We start from the raw sequence: 22,231 nt of genomic DNA on the forward strand, positions 1-22,231 counted from the left end.
AAAATCGCACCCTACAGATTTCTACACTCTTTCATAAGGACTGTTTTTTTTTTTTTAATAACTTACTTTTTTAAAAAGTTTAACATCTAAAATTATGGGTGTAGCCACATACAGCTATATCCATTAAGTCTGACTCCTCCACTAATGATTACTTTGAGCCACTAAGCGGCACTGGCCTTTTAGGGTATTAATTTGCACCCACCTGCAATCCATCATTCCACCACTTCTGTTTCCAAAGAACAAATAAGGTGGTAGCCAAAACACAAACAAATGGGTAAAATCAGTGTCTGGATTCCCCTTTTATGGGCATTGTAACAACTCTCGATGCTGATGGTGGTTGAATGGTGTGGTGGATGTCTTATTGGACTGCTAAGCACCAATCACCCATTATTTATATGGTACAGCCAACCTGAACTACTGTTGCTCGTTATGTCCATCTCTTTATGACCAGTGTTTCCGTCTTCTAATGGCTATTTTAGCAGGTTAATGCACATTATAAAGCTCTTATAATTTGAGACTATTTTCTTCTAAATGACAATTACTTTAGTGCACTAAAATGTACTTAACAGGTTTCACAGACCATTGTGAATGTGCTGCACAATGCCGTCATGTACCAAATGTCTCTGAGGAATGTTTCCAGCAACTTGTTCAATCTAAAACACTAAAAAAATTAGCAAATGTGTACCTGACATAGTGGTTAAAATGAGTATTTTCTGTAATCGCACAGGTTCTCACTAGACTTTTTGTAGAGCCTAGCAGGTTACTTATTAATGCTTTGCACTTCGACTGAAAGAAGGGGGTCTTACATTCCTGCTAATAATAAAACCAAGTGCCAATTTTTGCTGACAATAGTCTGGCTTTGGTGGAAATGCATGAATCCGGTTCTAGCTCAGGCACCAGATTCACATGGGTGGAAAAGAGGCATCGGTCACTATTTGTAAAGTGCTGCATCGATACATATCATTTTACTAAACACAACAATTCAACTCCATCTTTTTAAAAGTTCAGGATGAGGACTAAAGTTAAAATAAATGTTATTTTAGGTGACATGAAAACCGAACAGTCGTTGCTGGTAATGTAACACCGGAAACAAATGAATACACACCAACAGGAGGAAGTGATGCCTCATTATTTAGTCAACAGAGTACTGGAGTTCTTCTGTTGCACACAGTTTATTTAACAATATGGTATATAAGTAAGAAATGAGTCTTTTACCAGTTTATACAGTGATTTCATTTGCTCTTCCTTATATCTATAGTATTTTGCTTAACTTGATTTACAATAGGAGAAAAATTAAATCCCCCTAATTCAAGTTTTTTTTTGTGAGAGGAATGAGGGTTGATGACATTTAGTTCTCCTCCAGGTGAATCTCAAATGTGCCCTTCATCCCCTGATAGCACACAACTTAGTGTAAAATTTGGAGAACTGGGCAGCATCAGAGACATTGCCTACAAACAACCACTGCTCATTCCACCTCAGCTTAGGGGGCTGGTCTCTTTCTCACAATCTCTTTACACTTTACAACATTTGTATGACAAAAAGTATGACAAATTCTTTTTAATGTCAAAGCAACAACTTTCTACACCTGCAAGACGTTTCCAAATTCCAGGCCACTGAGTTGTAGGCTGCAGTCCTTATTGGTGAACCAATCAGCTGTATATCTCTTAAGCCGCGTGTCCACCCAAAAGTACCCGGAAGTCGTAGTCACAGAAATTTTTGTTTCCAAGGAAATAAAAAATGTTTAAAAGGCCCGTGAAAATTAAGCAAAAGAAAAAAATTTAAAGAAAAATCCGCTGACATAATAAAAAGAGACGGCTGCTTTTACACCCTGGAGTTGGTGGTAAAGACGGGTACTCCAATCAGAAATGTTCAGCGCTTCAAAACCACCCAAAGCAGGGACCTTTTTGGTGGGGGGTTAAATAATTACCCCAAACGTAACTGAAAGTATGGTCCCTAGTCCCTGGTAAAAGTTCCTGTGGTGGAAACGCGGCTTTAGTGACGGTGAGGGTTTGTGTCAGTGTCTTCATGTGCTCCTGCATACATGCCTGTTTACACAAACTGCTGCAGGCCATTTCCTACTTTAATACAAATGAGTGCTCTTCATACACACAAAAAGAATGGGAGCGGTCATTGTCCCTGAACGCATCTTCTTGCAGTAATAGTACAACACTAGATTACAATTGCCAGGAATGACAGCTTGTGAAGATAACAAAAACCTGGCCCAATTCAGAGACAAAATATTTTACAGTTTCCAAAAAAAGAAAAAAAAAAAAGAAAAAAAAGAAAAAAAAATTCTCAAAAAGGTACAAAATAAAGATATGAATAATATAATGCAACTTTACATTTTTGTAAAAAAAAAAAAAAAAAAAAGAAGAAAAAAGAAAGAAAGGCATGAACCCATAAACAAACAACCCCCCCCAAAAAACAAGAAATCAAACAAACAAAAAAAATTTTAAAAAATGAGTACTGAACACATTTGGTCTCAACCAAAAAAATATATTCTTTGTGACTTTAATTTCATTTTAAGAAGCAACTTGCAAATCCCTCAACATCCCAAGGAAGAAATACCTACCATTTAGGGTTAGGAAACAATTACATTCCCTAAAGGTTTTGAATTTTTTATTTTAAATGAACCAAATTTTCTTGTTTTGTTGCAACGTTTGAAACTTTTTACATGTCAGTACAAAAACCGTTGTCAGCCTTACAAAGAACAAACAAAGCCCTCTAACGGAATAAAGAGTTTGAGGGAAAACGAGGAAGAGGAGTGGGAGGACAGGTCCGTGGGAGTGACAATATGTTCTTTAGTTCCCAGCAGAAATGCTACAATCCCTCCACAAACTTCTCCAGAGTGTCCCCTGTAGCATCTCCTACCATCCCCAAGTCATTGCTCAGCCCTCCTCTGTTGGGCGTATTAAGCTGCGGTAGCATGGCGCTTTGTTCTGGTGTCCCCAAGTGTCCTTGCTCCATCGACTGCAGTGGGCCCCCAAGCCCTGTGTGGGGTGAACCCGAGTGGGGTGGGTGCTGAGGTGAGGGTTGGGGCTGGTTCTGGACCTGCGGCGAAGGACTGGAATGTGGGGGCTGCTGCGAGGGTGGACAAGGGGACTGGACTGGTGCTGGGGAGCGGACCTGGTTGCTGAGGGCGTTGGCTAAAGCAGGTTGGCTGGGGAGGTGGGCTCCGCCTTGAGTCTGCCCAGCCAGGAGGTGGGTTTGAGGGCTCATGGGGCTTGGTTGGCCAGGGGAGCCCATCTGCTGCTTTAGGACAGCCTGCTGCTGGGGAAGTTGCTGCTGCTGCTGAAGCAGTCGTTGATGCAGTAAATTTTGGGTCGAGTCCATCCCCATGCCAGACTGGGCCATCTGAGCCATTGGTGGGAGCTGACCCATGGGGCCCCCAGGTGCCCCTGCCTGCATTTGCATTTGCTGCTGTTGTTGCTGTTGCATTCGGAGCTGGGAGTAGGTGGGTGTTGTACCCTGCGACTGAGCAGCAAACTGACCCGGGTGGCTCTGTGGTAACACTCCCTGCTGTTGCTGCTGCTGCTGCTGTTGTTGCTGCTGCAATAAGAGTTGCCTGCGGAAAATCTCCTGGATCTGGGGGTTTGCATTGTGCGCGGTGTTCAGCTGCCCTTGAGTCCCTAATGCAGCCATGCCCTGCACTTGAGGCTGCTGTGGTTGCTGTGGTGGCATCCCCGTCCTTTGCACTGCCCCTCCAGACATAGCCATATTCTGCATTGCTGGCATGCCAGGCTGCTGTTGTTGGCCTGCTTGTTGCTGCTGTTGCGGTTGTTGCTGCTGCGGCTGGTTGGCATGGTACTTGGCTGTTCGCTGTTTAATGAACGCAGCCATTAGCTGAGGGTTTGATTTGAGGATGTTTAGAACTTGCTGCTGCTGCTGGGGTGAGCTGGGAGACTTTAGGGTGCGGAGGAGGTCCTGCAGAGCATTTGGAGGTATAGCTCCAGCTCTCTGGGGAGTCTGTGGCCGGGCACCGGGCTGCTGTGGTATCAGCATCCTCTGGCTTTGCTGGGGTTGCTGCCCTGGTGGCATCATGGCTCGCTGCATGGTCATGGGCTGCTGTGGGGACTGGCCTGGAACAAGACCTGGTTGTTGAGTTTGACCTGGCTGGATGGGGCCTGAAGCTCCACCCCACTGTCCAGTGGCCATACCAGGTTGCATGACTGGTGGTCCCCGGGGCCCAGGCACCATCTGCATTGCTGGCTGCATTGGTGCCGTCATGCGCTGTTGTGGCTGCTGGGGATTCATGGGCAAACCATTCACATTGACACGGTAGTTCCGCTGGTTCTGCTGGGCCTGCGCCATCATTTCGATGCGCTGTGCCATCTTGACTGCAGCGATGGGAGGTGGCTGCTGAGATAGCTGCTGTGATGGTTGGGGGGGCTGAGGGAGAGGGGACTGCTGCTGGTGTAGAGGGGAGGCCTGGGGCCCAGGTTTGCCCTGAGACACCGGTGCCTGAGCTTGGGCAGTGCGAGGTGCATTGGAGAAAGACGGCGACATGACGCCTGCTGAGTTGGGGGTCTGCGGCTGGTTGGAAAGAGGCTGCTGGGGTGTTTGGGGAGTGCTGGGCTGAGTGTGGGAAGTGGGAGTGCTAGGGGCAGCTGATGGCGGTGGGGATGGTAGCGGCATGGTTCTGCATTGCATGGTGGCCATTCTTCTCCTCATCAACTGGGCCTGCTGGAGCCTGTGCTGCAGCTGCTGCTGGCGAAGCTTGTGCTTGATGTTCAGGCAGAACGGGACAGGACACTTGTTCTCCTGGCAGTGCTTTGCGTGATAACAGCATAAAGCAATAAGCTGCTTACATACAGGACAGCCACCGTTGGTTTTGCGTTTGCAACCCTTGGTGTGCTGTACCACTCGCTTCATCTTCTGGCAGGACGGCAGAGAGCAGTTGGCATTGCGACACTGACAAGCATGGACCAGCGACTGAATGCACCGTTGAATACTTAAACGCCGGCTCTCCTGTGGGCTCTTGGAGGCCTCCCCACTCTGGCTGTTGTTATCATCATCCAGGCCAAGACCCCACTTGACCATCTGGTGCTCATGGCCCTTTGTGTTGTAGCAATTAATGCAAAGATCAAAGTCCTAAGAGGGAAAAAAGAAGAAAAGGGGACATAGTAATTAAAGTCCAACCAAAGATGGTAAACTAAAAAGTTTACTCAGTTCATGTACGTCATTCCACGTATCTGACAGATTTCCACTTCCAATCATCCTTTTTTTCCTCTCTCCCTAGTTCCAACCTGACACAAAATAATCGAGTGTAAAAACAACAGTGCAGTGGAAACTAACCTCGCACACAGTGCAATGGTAGCGTGTCTCCACGTGGTGCTTGCACTCGTTACAAGTATAGACAAAACGATCCTGTCCCTGGTTGTGCAGTTCAACGAGCATGCACATGGTGCTCCACTTGCACCTCCTGAGGGAGCTGAACTCCCAGTGCTTGTCCCTTGCCAGAGTCAGGAAGGCATCACGGCCATCCATCAGGTCACAGGAGAGCAATGGGTCGGGGTCCACGATGGGCGGCAAAGTGTTGACCATGGGCCCAGAATGAAGGTGAATCACGAAGAACACCTTAAGCAAAGGAGAGGGGGGAAAAAATCAAAATAAAGTATGACTTACTTTCGTTATTCGGACTGTTCCCCACTAGTTAACCTTTTGATCACATCCATAAAATTATTGTTCATCACCTCCCAATTTTCACTACCACAAAAAAAAAAAAAAAAAACAAGAAACAAGTCTGACCTCTTTATGCTTCTCCATGGTGGCGTACAACTTCTGAGACAAATCATTAGCTACATTTGGCATCCCAGGCTTCTTCTTATTGGCTCGGCTCACGCTGCTCTTGTTTTTATTGGTCTTCTTGTTGTTCTTCTTCTTAGCGTTTTTACTGTCACTTGGTGTTCCCTAAAAAATATATTAAAGAAAACATGTTATGTATGAATTATTCCATCATTATATATTCTCACTGTTTCCAGTGCTAAAACTTAGCACAGAGTGCACAAATTTTCACAGTTCATTAGTTACTCTCTGCCTTGGTTTGATGTCACCTTAATCTCATTAAATTCCACTGAAATTATTTTGATTCAAATATTTTTAATGTTTAATGTTTTATATGTTTAAGGTAGTAGTACATAAAAATACATTTTTTAATTCTTTAAACTCCTTATATCGAATCATTCACCTGCAATGGAAAGACAAAGATAGTAACACAATACAAGATAGTGGAGTTTCTGGTGCTCTACTACATCAAACCTTCATATAATAATCATACCTCTGGAGTTTCAGAGGCAGCTGTGTTCTCCTCCTTCTTCCGCTCTTCTTCCTCCTGCTCCAGCTCCTTGATGCTCTCTTCAAGCACATTAGGCCAGAAGTCACCTTCAAAGTAAGGCAGCTCATTGGCGCTGGTCAGTCGGTCTTCAGTTGCCTGTTTGAAGATATCCTGAGAGACGGATGGAAAACACTGGGTTAATCCCAACAACAGCTAGTGAGACATCTGATTAATATAACAAAGACCTCAGTAGTCAATAACATTATCATCTGCCCTTTACAATTTGGTCACTTTAGCTTTTATGTGGTAATAATTAGAGATGGACCGATCCGATATTACGTATCGGTCCGATACTGACGTAAATTACTGGATCGGATATCGGAGAGAAATAAAAAATGTAACCCGATCCATTAAATATCAAAAAAGCACCTCACAAAACTTGCAACATGGCGTAACTCGGCTCATAACCGTAGCACGTCGCAGCAGTATGCATCACGTGATAGAGCGGCTGTGTGTATTTGTAGCCTTGCTACCAAGCCAGCATTTCATCTCAGAGGAAGTTATCCCCGGGAGAAGTAAAGCAAGTGTGTAAGTTCATCTCTGAATGTTTGTAAAGCATTCCCGCGTTAAGCTTAACAACCGATATATGGAGCGACTGCCTCTCTCCCTCTCCTGCTGCTACTTCAATCGTGAAACTGATCAATGATCAGCTGATCGGCTATTTTGTCGCGAGTCCGTCTCTCTTCTTTGTTTTTGGCCCACTTTGCACCAGAAAGAAGAAACCAGTGGCTGAACAACAGCAGCACGTTTAACCTTGATAAGCTGTTGTTAGAATTTATTTATTATTACTTTCTACACCAGGATCTTTTTCTACGCAGCTGACAGCTGGTAACTGTGCAGGGGCAGATCTAGCAAAGTTTAGCCAGGGGGGGCCGATAGGGCATTAACAGGGAAAAGGGGGCACAAAGACATACTTTTCTTTCTTATTCTCATTTAAAATGTCTAGCTTTTAATAAATAATTATCCGAATCTTACACCCAAAGTTTTAATCTGATGTAAAATGTATAGAAGTCCATTACTGTATATAGTAACTATTAAGTCTAATATACCCTAGTAAGCTATAGTACTTTTTCCTTTGGGAAGATACCATCTGTGCAGTCTGCAATTCTGTAGAAGAAAGATGTTGAATCTAGTTAATTATTCTTGAAAAATAATTTCTGGGCATTTTTTTCACACTGCATCAAATTGAAGTTGATTACGTCAATTAAGCATCATGAGGTGGGGAGTGGTTCCTTATTATTATTATTATTTTTGCTGGGAGTTTTAGAACTCTATTACTTAGGTTGCTTACTCTTTAAAATACCAGAATAGGGAGGATGGAGTAGGTTTAAGTTTATTAGATTGATCAGTGTTGCTGAACTATGAAATATTTTGGGTGCAGTGTATTTTTTGCATACAGGTATAACAGAATAGCTTTAGTGTTTTCGTTTTTTTTTGTTTATTTTAAACTTGAGTATGAACTTATACAAAAAGCAGCTATATATATCTATATATATATCTATATATATCTATATCTATATATATCTATATCTATATATATCTATATCTATATCTATATATCTATATATCTATATATCTATATATCTATATATCTATATCTATATCTATATATCTATATATCTATATCTCTATATATATATATATATATATATATATATATATATATATATATATATATATATATATATATATATATATATATATCTCTGACATCTCTAGTAATAATATGCAGTCCTTCATTCTGCCTTGTTACCTTGTAGTCATGCAGGATCCTCTCAGCAAAAGCCTTGTCCAACATCTTCCTGTACCACTCCTGCAGTCTTTTAGGCTTGGGGATCTTCTGGTCAGGAGGATGGCAGTGAAAGATATAGTCGTCACCTTCACTGGGAGGACATGCCCAGATGTGGGCCTGGGCATATCTGTGAACACACGTGAACAGTAAGTCAGGCCAAAGAGACAGTGATGACGTTACCCTGAGACCTGGATCTACTGAGGCTTTTGCCAGTTGTGCAAGTCGTCAGGAAGAACAGACAAAGAATAGAGTGAGCCTTACCCAAGTTTCTTGACATATTCTAGATAGCCAATAAGGATCTCATGGTAAACGGCTGTTCGTAGAATCCGAGGTCTGAAGAAGTGAATACTGTCAAGGTATGATATGTAGACCCGTCTGCAAAGGTTAAAAAGAAAGAAGACAAGTTAAATCTTACGTGAACCACAGAAAACCGCAAAGAAAAGTTAATATTATTTATTGCTGTGTGACATAATTGAATGCACAGACCTAGTGTTGGGGAATGGGCACTCAGAGCCATACTCCTGTACGTGCATGCCGAAGAAGCACACGTCTACACCATCAATTTCCTCAAATGCGAAAAGTGCTTTGGTTCTATAAGGAAAGGCCTCTGGCATTTCACCTGTATCTACAAACCTGTTGAAACCAACAAAAGGAAATATTAAAATGTATAGCCATGAAAATATGACTTGAATCGTCCCACTGTGTTCTTCACATCTGCTAAAATCAGTGACAGACGTGGAAAGCCAGTAGCTTTCAGCAGATGTGAAGAACACAATGGGACGATTCAAGTCAAGTTGCCTTTAGTCAATAAAAAGCTAAAAGCCTTAAATCATTTAACTTTAAGATAACAGGCTCTTGGAGTAGGGACTCCTCCCTGCAAAGATAGGACACGCATTGTTGACTTTGATCCCATGGTGAATCTAACAACACCGTAAGGCCTCCTAGGAGGGTGTGCACGACATCTCATCAAACAGGCATGTTTCACAATTACGCTGAGTGGGTGTAAAATCTTTATAGAGGACATTGCATTCTTTATGGCAATTAAAATAAGCTAGGGAAAAACACAAGCCTTGCCAGCTTATCTACAAATTAAGGAGGTTTGGCTACCCTCACCCAAACTGTTGACTCTTTGGTTGTTCATTTATTTGACTAAGGCAACCCTAGTAGACAAGTACAAAATATGTTACTTTCAATGGAAAACATTGTTTTTAAAATTCTAATATCCAAACATCCTATCCCACTTTCTCCTCTGTTAATGATGGTCTTACCTAGCTTTCATGCCTGGTTTAATCTCCACCGTTTTATCAGAGCTTGCCACCACTCGTACAAACACTTCCCCAGCCTCTGGGTGGTTTTGTCGCTTCAAGTATTTATTCACACGGTCCTCTATGTACGTTCCCAGTCGTGTTGCTTGCAGCCCTACAACAGACAAGCACAAGGCAGAAGTTTGAAAAGGGTCAAATCTGTTTCCTGAAGCAGGAGCTTCATTTTTCCAGGAAAAAGTACACAACCTGCAGCATGGAGAGAACAACAACATTAGGACACTATCGATGGTCTATGTTAGACTATAAAACTTCAGATCACCAATATGTCACTAACATATTCCATCAAAGTCAGATATGGTCCTCCAGGCCTAAACTGATAATTAAACTACAAGGCTAACACCACACTGAGATGTATGCAGACCATGGGCACATGGAGGAAGTCTTAGCTTGTTAAGACAAATCTTCAATAATCTGCTGACATTCTGAAAAATCCACAAATAAATAGCCGTGAAAGATGAACCAAAGACTTCACATCTGAAACAGGAAGGAGTACTAACTTCTTGCTGAGAACTTGTTTTCCTTTCGTGTTTTTCCACTTTTCTTCAAACAGTTGTCACAGATAAATCTGAGGAAAAAACAACATATCATACAGAGGGAGGTTAAACACACTGTTAGCGGAAATACAAATTTGCAAAAATGTACAAAAAGCAATGGCGGTCAAAATTCTCACCCAGATGGCCAAATGACCTCGTAGTGTAAGACGCATATTTGGTGCATCTTCCGTCCACAATCTTTACATTCAACAAACCTTAAAAAAAGAAAACATACAAAAAAATCGTTAATATTCATCATCATCAGTGGGGCTGTAGCTTATTCCAGCTGTCACGGGGCACAAGGTGGGCTTAACGCTGGACACATCACTAGTCTGTTGCAGGGAATCACAAAGAGATGGAAAACCGTTTGTGGATTCTCATCGACAGCTAATTCTGAATCACCACTTTCACATCCCCAACGAACCCAACACATATCTTTGGACTTTGGGAGGAAGCCAGAGTACAGAGAGAGAACCCTCTGTGTGGAGTTAGCATGGGATGCTTTCACTTTTCAAATTTAAAACCAAAGAAAATGCAAATACAAAAAAAGAAACGCACACAAAATTTAACAGAACTAAAATATCACTCAGTTCTCACACATCGTTACAAAATACACACTATTCCAGTCGTGTTTCCCCGTGGTTATCATTTGTATGAATGTTGATATCTTTACTGCTCGGGCAGCAAGCAACAGAGATCGTCATTCACGTCAATGTTCCTCCAGTCGTTACGCTCGTGCAAGCCAGCCAATACAAGAGCGCCTTTGTGGGAGGTTTAGCATAACATTTGTGCAACATATCTAAAAATCACAGTGACCAATCTAAAAGACAGCTACTTTATGACCTGTGCTCTCTAATCCAAGCCCTCACTAGAAAGAGAGAACTTCGACATCAAGTTACACTCAGCAGGTGGTGCTGCTGAGCTGCCCTTGGGCTTCACTGAAACCAAAGAGATTGATCAGAGAGAAAATATGCAGACTGTGCAGAAAAAAAACACACCAAAACAAAGCCAGATGTGGGTGGCAGGGGAAAAAACTGTTTAAAGATGTGATCAGCAACACATGAACAGAAAAAGGCATCAGAGATTAACTCTGGGAAAAGAAGCAAAGACCGACCATTCTGAGTTCCTTTCACTGAAGGGTGTGTGGTTTGTGTTGACTTACGGTTCAGGGTCGAGGACATCGTTCTTCTTCCGCTCAAACTGGTCTTTCGATATCCTCCTAAAGTGTGGGCAAAACGACCAGAAAAAGTTAACCAAGTAATACCGTGACTATAAAATAGTAGATAAATAACACAGATATTGAATAGTAAAATCTTTTTTCAAGCAATGTGTTCACATTAAGATGGTTTTAAAGTTAGAGATGTCAATATTTCAGTGGATGTTCGCATCTTAACTATGAAGCAATTCTGCTGAAACAAATTGTTAACTTCACTTTTTTAAAATTTTGAGAACAAAAATATTATGATCTTGGATTGCAGTTGTTTTCTGTGGTTTGACCAAGGTGTGTGCAACAAACTGGATGTATCCAAACAGGAAATATTGGAGTCTGGAAACATTATGTGGGATTACACTGTGCCGATTCCCAAGTTGGAAACACTGAACATCAGACAAAATCTCCCTCTTATGCATGTCTGGTACAGATTTCAACCATGAAGCAAAATCTTGATGTTGATTTAGTTTCTGTATTTTAAGAGACATTTTAAGGGATTGTTTTTCTATTAGAATGAATTTAGTGTTGTAGGATTTTAAAGATCTGCAGAAGCCAGTGTTTTACTTACGTCTGTGGTTGTGCAGGATCATCTCCTAACGTCACATTATCCCCCTGGATCTCATTGAAACATTTTTCACAGAAATGATACCTGCAAGAAAAAAAACCCAAACAAACACAAATTCAGCACGTTAAAAATGATAAAGATACCAGGATACAAGATTATCGTTGTATTCAAATGTGAGTCATATTGCAAAAGTTGATGTTACGCTATAGGATTGAGTGTGCCCAGGCAAATTGTACAAAATAACACTAGATTTTTATATAGAGCGGGGATTCCCTGAACTCCTATTGAGAGTGTAAATGGACTGCGCTGCAGGAGTCTCATGCCGTGCTGCTGCGCTGCTCAAAAACGCTGCAGTTCCACAGTTTATACAGGAGGGGGTGCAAGGTACACTGTGTAAAGCAATGTGCTGAATTCTACTGAGAAGAGAAGTCAATGATGGGGAAGGCAGCTTGTGGCCTAAACTAAAGCGTTATATTTTCAGTCATCACGCAACACAGGGGGCAGCGACAATGAATTCACATAGTCCCCTTGACAGATGCCGAGAGAAAAAAAACAATTAACACATGGCTTGTTTTTCTTTTTGTCTGATGGTCATTTGGGTGTTTCTTCTAATGTATGACGCTGGAACCTAACAGTTAATAAATGCGAGCAAAACCATTTTGAAGTCTCATACTGTGCCAGGACTTGAAGGCAGAGCCATTAAAACCGTAACTGGTATGACAGCGATCCCACTACAGCTACAGATGAGCAGAACCCGGGCTCACAGGGGATGCGCAACAGTTCAAATAGCTGCAATTTTGGTCCATCAAAACTGTGCATGCAAATGTGCAATGCAAATGAGATTCCTCGGTGAGATTAAGCATGTGCTCACCCAACATTTGTTTTTTGACCTAGTTGAACAAAACACACACTTTAAGTACATTTATTCATAAAAAGGTACCTGTTCTGGTAACTGTAGTATGTGCCTCCAGTAGGTATGGTGCAGAGCTGCTTGCCATAACAACAGAGGGTTTGAGGGGAGAACTCGTACTGTAAACACAAGTGAGACAACAAGAAAGGTCAAGAAGGTCCAAATAAAACTGTTCAAGAAAAAAGTGAGTCTGAAGATTAGAATTTAGAGTTTGGGCTTTGGTTTGGAAAATCTTTGCCAAATTTCAGTGAGAACTCAAAATGTGGGCAGGTAAAACTTGGGCTCATCCTAATGAAACATTAATTTAAACCGAGAGCAGAAGCAGAGTTTAACACTACATTTATAATATAAACAATATCCAAACAGTTATTTATAGAAGACAAAGAATATTATCCTGAAATAAAACTGCAGGCATTCAATAATCTATTGTCCACCCACTCGATCTCACCTTTCTCCCACAGCAGTAGCCCAGGCCCTGCATGACAGGGTCAATCTCGGACTCAAACACCTCAGCCAGCTTAGAGCAGTACTTGTAGACACGGGATGTTTTGCGGTTGTAGAGCCAGGCGTTGTTGAACATCAGCCAGACATCATCCACATATTGCCAGGGCTCCTGGTACTGGCCTGTGTCAAGCTTGCGCTTTATTGTGGACAAGTCTATTGGATTCTTCACAATGTCAAAGTAATCCTAAAGAGAGAAGAAAGAGGAAAGTTTTACACGATTAAGAGTTAAGATGGTGCATCTCAATTATCTGTTCACACCAGAAGTACAAGCAACACTTTGAAACACCTACAAGTGCTGCTATGTTTAAGCAGCCAGCTGTTGTTTGCTACATACCGGGATACCCAAGAGCATAGGGTCTACTGGTTGTCTAAAGGGCAGGGACTCGGGGTCCTGCCTGTACAGACTCTCCAGAGTTGGCATCAGAGCCTGGCGCAACTCCTCGGGTTTAAAAACTGAAAAATATACAATGGAAAGCCAAGGTAAGGGGAAATTTTGGGTAAAGGTGAAGAGAAAAAAAGGAAACAAAAATGTTTCTATATTGTACGTTTAGTTACTTGACACTACCCCAAATTATTTGCCTGTAAGGGAAAACTACTTCTTTCCAAATTATAACCAATAGCATAACAATTTTTCCCCCACTGTACCAGAGTTCTACAATTTCATTTACATTTCCCAGCACTTCTGCTCTTTGTAGGTTTCTATATTACAAAGTTTATTATTAAAGTTCAAAGTATCGCAAAAGTATCTGGACATAATTCTGTCAGCGCAACTAATGATGGTATTTTGACTTTATCATTGTATACATTAACAGCAATAACTAAAACCCTCCCTGATTACTGAGGAAACCTCAGAGTTTACGCAGAGTTTTTCATTCCCCTGGCCCTAGACTCACTTTTCCGCCGTGACTGAGATGGGGATGAAGTGGTTGTGCTGTTAGCTCCACCCTCTTCCTCTTCTTTGGGTTCCGTCTTAATTTCCAGCTTCTTCTCCTCCACCTCCATGGGCTCCGGCTTTTCCTCTGGCTCTTCCTTCTTGGCCAACATTGAAGCAGACTCATCTTCAGTCTATAAACATATAGGTAAAAGACATTTCATACCACAGTCATGTAAACAATAGAAATAGCCATCTACTCATGACAGTAATACTCTTTAGAATAATGATTTTCTTGTTTATAACCTCATGAGCTCAATTATTTGTGAATCCCTTGACTTTGTTATTCTAAGTTGACCAAATGCTTTATATGGCATTTTTTAATGCTGACAGCCAAGGACAGCTCACTAGCTTCAACCAGCCAATGGTGTAGGCGGCATGTTGTTTTCTTCACAAAAAAAAGTGAATCCAAATCAGGTCGTGATCTAATGAACAACTATCAGATAAGGTGTCTCTTAATTAAGATTAATTAAAATTATAAGCATAAATAAGTTATAGTTTAGGTCTTTACTCATTTTAAATTGCAGTCACAGCTCACCTCCATCTTGGGCTCAGTTTTTCCACCAGCAGCCTCAAATTCCTGTTGATCATGGTGCGTCTCTGTTTTGACCTCTTGGGTAGGCAGGTCTGCTCCAACATGCTGCGAGTGCAGGTCGGCGCTGGCGGCTGAAGCTGGTGTGGGCACCCGATTATCCAGACTGGCTCCTGGCTGAGACAGCTGAAACACAAAAGAGGGAAAAAAGGACAGGGAAGGACAGGGGCAAAGAGGGAGAAAAAATACAGTCATGTGTTTGCAACAACTTTTTTTTGTTTGTTTTGTTTTGCATGCAGGGCTCTGAGGCTATGACACGAATGCACACCTCCCCGTATACATATCATTGCTCCCTTACGATGAGAGGTGTAATATTCTCATTGTGATTGGGGGGGCTTACAAACAGTGGTGAAAATGAAGTTATTAGATAGAAAAGGTGGATGTGGATGGGATGGTTTGGTACATGGCAGGCAGAGGGATGGGAGTTTGCACGGGAGGGAGGAGGGAGTCAAAAGTGGAGGGCATGCGAAGAGACTCAGTCTCACCGGCGTGGTAGGGGGCTGAGGTGGGGGCTGCGTCTGTGCTGCTGCAGGGAGCTCCGTCTGGGGTTGGGACTGGGTGGGGCAGGGCGGGGTGGCACCCTGGGCTGGGGCTGGGGCAGGGAGGGTGGGGGTAGAGCTGCGGCTGGAGGGCTGGGGGAGCGGCAGGTTAGTGGCCCCCCCAGCCGTAGAGGCAGAGGAGGCAGCAGGCGGAGGCGTGGAGTGCAAGGGGGTTTGGGAAGAGGCTAGCTGTGGGCCCAGCGAGGGGCCAAGTGCATTCATGGGGATGTTAGCACTCTGCTGCTGTTGCTGCTGCTGGAGAGAAGGACACACAAAGAGCAGGCAGACACACACACACACACACAACAAGCAGACAAACATACAGTCATAAGGTCAAACAGACAAACACAACATAGCACACAATTTGGGGTTTAGAAAGCACCTTGTGATTGGTAAAAACAATTTAAGAGTAATTAGTGTGTTGTATGAATGGTGAAGTAATTTGAGTTTAGTTCTTCAGCAACTAGTTGCAATTAGGCGAACTCTGAACAACTGTACCAAAATCAGCCAATCCAAAACCATTATGCGGCTCAGGTAACTACAGCGCCACCTCATTCGTGTCTCACCTGAGTGACAGCAGCCTGTGCCTGTGGCTGACCCATGCCTGGCACCACTGTGACATTCATCGCACCCGTTGCAGCAGCTGGAGCAGATCCTGGAGGAAACTGGTTCTGAGGCAAAAACTGACCCTGGTTGGCAGTCTGACCCACCATGTTTCCTCCACTGTGTCCAGTCATCATGCCCTGGGCCTGGGGCATCCTAGAGGGAGACATTCCCATCTACGAGGCAGGAAAGAAGATATTACTATTGCAGTAATCTTATTTGTACACCTAAGTTAGCTTATGCATTACTTGAGAGCGTGTAACTGGGTGCCAGCTCATGTTACACGCCTGCCCCATGTGTGGGTGTGATTTTTGTGGCCCGCGGTCTGCCCCCTTACCGCTGGGACTGAGTTTATGTTCATCTGTTGAGGGTGATTCATGGGTGAGGCAGCACGGGGTCCCATTGTTGCTTGAGACATCTGGGCATTGGGTAGAGTCATGTGGTTGAACTGGTTGATTCCTGTACAGAGGAGTAAATCAGACACTTTAGAAATTGGCACAACAAATAGGAATAAAGAAATATGCCCCAAAGCCAAGCTGGTAGAGAGAAATGTTTTCCTGATTAAGTTCAATTGTAACTTCCCCATTCTTCTTCTTGCCTCTCTTGTATGCAGCTCATTATTTCCTGTACCATACATTTTATGCAGTGTTAATAAGCATGTCTGGCTATCCTGTCTATTCTACCAGTTGTTTTATTTCACTTTTTGTGCACTCTGAAACTCCCATATGTATTATTAAAAATGTACCTTGTGAAGCCTGCATGCGACTCATGATCTGATTTGGCATGTTGGGAAGAGGAATAGGTCCATCTGCAAAAACAAAACAAACTTGTACAGTTAAAAGAAAACAACAATAACAATTAAAAATAAATACATTGCAACATCAGAGACAGATGCTGCTGTTGATAGGCTGCTCACTGAGCTCAGCTCATATATCCATTTTCAATTTTAGACTGGGGGGGAAACGACCTTTTGAAAGTGATTAGACCTGTTAAGGCACATATATAATAGGTAGGGCTGTGCGATATGACCAAAATCTCATATCCCGATATAAAACATCTATCGTCCGATAACGATATAAATCACAAAAATTAACATTTTCTGTAAATTCTGTGAATCTCAGGTAGCTGAAGTGTTTCCAGCTGAGCGTCGTGTAGCTGGAGTCGAGTGTTTTACCGATGCATGAAACTACACATTTTTAGACATAAGTTGTAACGGCCGCCGTTTTCTTTGGGAGTATTTATTACATGGCGTGCTGCGGGGAAAAGCCTGTTCTAACGTTTGAGTCTAAGGGTTTGGTTTTTTTTAAGCACCTGACGGCTCTTTTTTGCTTCTCATCCGTAAATACTCTGCATACTCTTTCACGCGATTCAGTTTATTTTGAAAAGTCTCAACAGGATCTTGAGCTTTATTGTGAAAGGTATGTGGAAAATAAACAAGCGGACACGTGATAGTTTTACCGTCGTTGTTGCTAACGACAACAACGCATAAAAACAGGTGCTTGTCCATCCGTAGTGTGGTTATATTAAATATAAGAGAAAAAGAGAACTTTAAGAAATGAATATAGCCACTACAGTGACCATCAAAAAGATGAAAAAAATATTGCTGTAAACAGTTTATTTTGCAACACCACGAAACAAACGATAGCGTAAAATGAAACAATAGACGTTTTTATATCGTCATCCGATATATATCGTTATATCACACAGCCCTAATAATAGGGCAATATGGATAAAGCCTCTGGGCATACAAACATGACTAAAAGTACAATTTATAATTCTGCCATAAGCCTTTCAAATTGAGAGGGCTGTACAGGTGAACCACTGGTATTTTTATATAACCATAACTGGGTAATTAAATCAATTTGAAAACAATGTGATTTTACCCAAAACACGTTCATATAATCTTACACTTACTCTGTGGTCGTGGGCCCAAGGCATTGGGCTGGGCTAGGACTGGTTGCTGGGTTCCCTGGGCAGCCATAGGTGCCTGGTTGATGATCTGTTTCTGAAGCCTTGAACGCCTCTTCTCCTCCAACTCTTTTTGGATTTTGTATATTTTCTCAGCCAAAAAGTGATAGTACTCGTCCTAAAAGGAAGAAGGTTGGAGGGATGAAGAAAGGCAATATGAAACACTGAGGGAAAAGGCATGTTCTGTGAAATTTTGAACTATGGTAAAAGCCTTTGAAAAGCGTTTGATGTTGAATGTGTCAAGTTGAGCAATTCAAGTCAGTCAATTCAACAACCTGATGCGGTTTTTCAGGATACTTACCCGGCTGTTAGCTGACTCATACATATCACCTTCCACCTTTCTGGCGTAGGCCACTAAGTTCTCCATTCGTCTGTCCTTCAAAGCTGCCGGATCAGGGGTAGGGAATATGGCTTGTACTCTGTTGCAGGAAAGCACAAGATAAGCAAATAGAACTTCTGATAACTTCTACTTAATTTCAAACCATTGCCTTAAATATCCAGCCTTTCAAACAAAATCAAAAGGTGCCTAACAGGTAAGATCTCTCCAGCTGAGGTATACACTTACAGTTTGTGTACGAGGTGATTGCGCAAGTCCTGAGTGACGTGCTCATGCCAGGCTTTCCTGGAGCCTGTGGCAGAGACAGGTGCTGCTGTGGGTAGGCTGCTCATTGAGCCCACAGCTGACCCATCTGACAGCAGCTGACTGCAGGTGCAAATGAAGAAAATTTAGAAATCCCACATCCATGGATATCTATTCCTGTGGTTACTCAATTTAAAAATATATAATTTAAAAAGAAACCTTAAAAAAAAAAACCCAAACAAACAGGCCAACAAGTATTTTTAATAAATGAATGTAATTATTCTTATTATACTTGACAGAGACTGACTTGTTAGTGTTGAGTGTGTTGGGAAGGGAGTCTGTGTGCAGGTTTGTCTGTTCTGAAGTGGGCACACCCATTGCTGCATTTCCAAGAGCCATCTGGTTACCTGTGAATACAGAATACAGTGAGCAAACGGCACTCCCTTGATTTAAAAATCAAACTCAGTGAATAAAATATGGGTATGAACTGTCATTTTTAAGCATAAAAAATTAATTTACCAAGTGCACTGATGGGTCTCATCTGCTGTGGAAGTTGTTGTTGAGCCTGGGTGTTCGGTGCACCTGCTGTCTGTCCTGCGCCTGGAGCCTGCTGGGTTGGAGCCTGTCCAGTGGCCTGACTGCTGTAGGGCAGCCCAAGTGCCGCATAAGCTCTCTGCATTGAGCTGGGGTCTATGGGGGCTGAGGTACTAATGGTGGGAGTACTAGGCTGGCCCACGCCTACAGAGGACATGGAGTTCTGGAGGCCTGTATTCGGGGAGCTTAGCATGGCTGGGGAGGGATATCAAAAAGTCAGCCCACAACATCCACATGACATCATATTGTTTTATATTGGTAACAACCTGCAAACTGTCTCTACACTAATACTGCAACAAGTTAAGTCTGTACACAAAATGCACATGTGAATACTACTAGCCATTTTTTTGAATATAGAAATAATTCAAATGCAGTCATCATTTTAAAAAGAATACTTCAACAGATAAAAACAAAAACACACATACATCTGCATGCTTTGACTTCGGGCAAGATTAAGTCACAACACGGCAGCATGATACAATCAGAACATTAGTGTAAGGCTAAATGCTTTATAAAGCCAGGGACTGAATAAATCTATAAATCCCTTTAAGGGGAAGAGTGTTCACATATTTTTCCGGGTTCAGGTGTTGGTTGGGCTAAAAGACCAAATCTCTTAGTATGCGCAAAGACTCAAATCAAATGAGGCAGAACAAAGAAAAACTACACCGTCTGCATTGGCAGGAGCACAAGCCCCAACATCATGTTTTTTAACATTTAAGCCAAACTGGGGAAGACTAAGACTAAAATGCTTTAAGTGTTGAAATATGAGGTGCCAAAATAAAATAAAATAAATCCAAGTAATCTAGGCAGAAGAATGAGATGATAGGACCTAAAATACAGCAAACCAGCCAGATGATAGCAGGTACATGAGAGAATCAACACTAAACAGGAACAACAGAAGCTTCCAGTATGTGTTGGAAAGAGCATCAAACTCAGCTCTGTTCTGGTAGAGAGAAGAAGTAAATAACCCAACAGCCAATTGCTCTGTCGGACTCCATGAGCACACGCTCTCTGCATCCTCTCTCACCCTCGATCACACTGCTATACCTCCTGTGTGTCAGATTACAAGCCCAGCAGGACCACACTCTTATTCGCCGAGTGCTTTTAGTCATCACAGAGAAGCAAAGGCCTAGAAATAAATAGCCTGACTGACTCTGAATGCCAAGATATACATAATTCCAACACACACATTCCTGACTTTCGAAAGCGAGCCTTTCTAAAAACTACTACTGTGACCATTACAGCTCAATATACCAATCCTGTAATGACTGAGATACAAATTGAGGCCGTTGACAGAAAGCTCACCAGGTTTCAATATCTTGCTTACCAAAAACAATCTCTGAAAACAATTTCAGCCTAGTTTTTGATTTCTGCAGATATAAGTGTCCTGACAATGCTTAGGTGATGGTGGGCCAGAGATCGCTACTTAGCTACTTACGCTGTTGGGTGCGCTTGTCGCTGGCATTCTTCAGCGGCAGGCAGACGGGACAGTCGTGTCGAGTGCAATTTTTCCAGTGGGAGATGATCTGTCTGGACGACGCACAGTGAGCCACTGCAAGAAGAGAAGACGAGAGAGGAACAAGGTTGAAAACTGTGATACCATCTGTCATATTTGGTCACATCCAACCTGACTAACTTGAACTCATTATGGTTGTTGCATTTATTCCAGTAAGACGACATTAAATTAAATTTCATTTTATTCCACACTAGTCAACCTGTAACCAACATCGCTTCTTTCCTCCTCCTTTTTTATGTTTACCAAGAATCCCCAGCTGCAGTTTTTACTTCATCTGAATAACATCTATCACAGACAAGGCACTTGTGGTAGATTACATCACTTCAAAAGACCCAGGTTGAACAATTCAGACTGGACGTTCTTGATGGATCATTCATTTAACATATGATTCACAGTTGTTACTGGGTTCTGTAATGTACTGGCTAATTGCACATCTAACCTCAAGCTTGCCTCTTTTGGGAAAGTTTTTTTTTCTTCCTCAAACTGCATAACAACTGGTCATAAGAAAATTCTACACAGAACACTAACACACAAAAACTTGTTTACACTCTTGTTTACTTGTCCTCTGAGAAAAAAGAAGAAAATCACAACATACTGACACAGTAAATGAGAGACACTCGAGAACAGTCCAAGAAGTTAGCTCACCATTTCAGCCCACTGCAGTAATTTTCCCTCTTGAAAGGCTGCTGGTTGAGCCTAGTGGAGAGGGGACCTACACTGCATTTGCTAATGGGAAACTGAACAAACCGGGGTACTTCATTTCATCTCTGGCCAGGCTAATGTAGTAGGAGCTAATCTGACAAGAAATCACAACCTGGCGCTTGCTTGCTCCTTGGCACTAAGTAAATGCTGGTCCACATTAAACTGCTACATGGATTCAAGGGCTAGGCAGAAAATAACATAATTATGTTTTATTATTTTTGTAAGAAAGCCAAAACAGCTGGCGAAGACTCAAAGTACTGCTATCATACTGGTATCTTTTTATAAATTCAGTATGCAAAGAAAGGCTCTCATATTTAAGTCCACTGCCAATCCAAGCACGACTCGAACTGCTCACACTATAGACTCTGGGGTTTCTCACTCGAGAATAAATGGAGCCAACAGACTTCAGATAAATCTATAACGTTAGTGATAACTGTGTGTCGGGGAACAAAATCTCACTACACAGTTATTTCAGTGGTGCTGAGAGGCAAGGATCCAAACCAAAAGGAAATGAGCTGGTATGGAGAGAGCAGACACAGACTCCTTTACACTTAACACACCTTGGCCCCTTGAGTGTTTGGCTTGCAACTGAACTTGAGCATTCAAGCCCAAAAGCTGTGCAAAGGGCACAGAGCCAAATTTAAATGAGAGTAGCTTTGGGGGAATTTTTCATGGTAGGAATGCTGGGGCCGACACAGAAAGGAGCAGACAGAAACAAACAAGGAAAAATTCACCAACAGAGTGAAATCAACTTTTGGAAGGAGCAGGAGCAGACTTGGTCACAAACAACGATACGTGTGGGAGTTCCCCTTGTGCAAAGTCTGGTTAAGATAAATAGACCTGCAGCAACAATCAAACTTGCATATGATAAAAATGGACATAAATTGGACTTAAATATATCATAACTAATATATCATCTATGAATAACAAAAAACAAACAAACCACACAATAGAGATGTATGAAAATACTTATGAAGATATATTGAGTTAGGAGATGTTGTTACTGTTTGTTCCCCTGTGTTGCAAACTTGCA

General features: G+C 42.3%; 1 protein-coding gene across 4 annotated transcripts in view; it reads right to left on the bottom strand.

The window, feature by feature from the left end:
* Nucleotides 1-2,351: 2,351 nt before the first annotated feature.
* Nucleotides 2,352-22,231, bottom strand: part of crebbpa (CREB binding lysine acetyltransferase a) — a 46,904-nt gene continuing 27,024 nt past the window's right edge. For 2 of the 4 annotated variants that reach the window (XM_085410392.1, XM_085410390.1), the window contains exons 5-31: nt 20,419-20,532; nt 18,906-19,175; nt 18,694-18,793; nt 18,372-18,509; nt 18,108-18,225; nt 17,753-17,924; nt 16,584-16,646; nt 16,176-16,297; nt 15,802-16,014; nt 15,182-15,490; nt 14,643-14,822; nt 14,067-14,238; nt 13,508-13,626; nt 13,118-13,357; nt 12,700-12,788; nt 11,763-11,843; nt 11,147-11,203; nt 10,122-10,199; nt 9,949-10,016; nt 9,395-9,545; nt 8,613-8,759; nt 8,388-8,501; nt 8,088-8,253; nt 6,278-6,445; nt 5,749-5,910; nt 5,296-5,577; nt 2,352-5,091 (exon numbers count right to left, since the gene is read on the bottom strand). In XM_085410392.1, the coding sequence (XP_085266518.1) occupies nt 2,821-5,091; nt 5,296-5,577; nt 5,749-5,910; nt 6,278-6,445; nt 8,088-8,253; nt 8,388-8,501; nt 8,613-8,759; nt 9,395-9,545; nt 9,949-10,016; nt 10,122-10,199; nt 11,147-11,203; nt 11,763-11,843; nt 12,700-12,788; nt 13,118-13,357; nt 13,508-13,626; nt 14,067-14,238; nt 14,643-14,822; nt 15,182-15,490; nt 15,802-16,014; nt 16,176-16,297; nt 16,584-16,646; nt 17,753-17,924; nt 18,108-18,225; nt 18,372-18,509; nt 18,694-18,793; nt 18,906-19,175; nt 20,419-20,532 (6,164 nt within the window). In that variant the 3' untranslated portion in view covers nt 2,352-2,820. The remainder of the gene's footprint in view (nt 5,092-5,295; nt 5,578-5,748; nt 5,911-6,277; nt 6,446-8,087; nt 8,254-8,387; nt 8,502-8,612; nt 8,760-9,394; nt 9,546-9,948; nt 10,017-10,121; nt 10,200-11,146; nt 11,204-11,762; nt 11,844-12,699; nt 12,789-13,117; nt 13,358-13,507; nt 13,627-14,066; nt 14,239-14,642; nt 14,823-15,181; nt 15,491-15,801; nt 16,015-16,175; nt 16,298-16,583; nt 16,647-17,752; nt 17,925-18,107; nt 18,226-18,371; nt 18,510-18,693; nt 18,794-18,905; nt 19,176-20,418; nt 20,533-22,231) is intronic. The other 2 variants (XM_085410391.1, XM_085410393.1) reach the window with 2 other exon arrangements.

This window comes from Rhamphochromis longiceps, linkage group LG6, assembly GCF_057381845.1.
Source record: "Rhamphochromis longiceps isolate RC_006_pf linkage group LG6, R_longiceps_female_GT1.1, whole genome shotgun sequence".
Taxonomy (NCBI): domain Eukaryota; kingdom Metazoa; phylum Chordata; class Actinopteri; order Cichliformes; family Cichlidae; genus Rhamphochromis; species Rhamphochromis longiceps.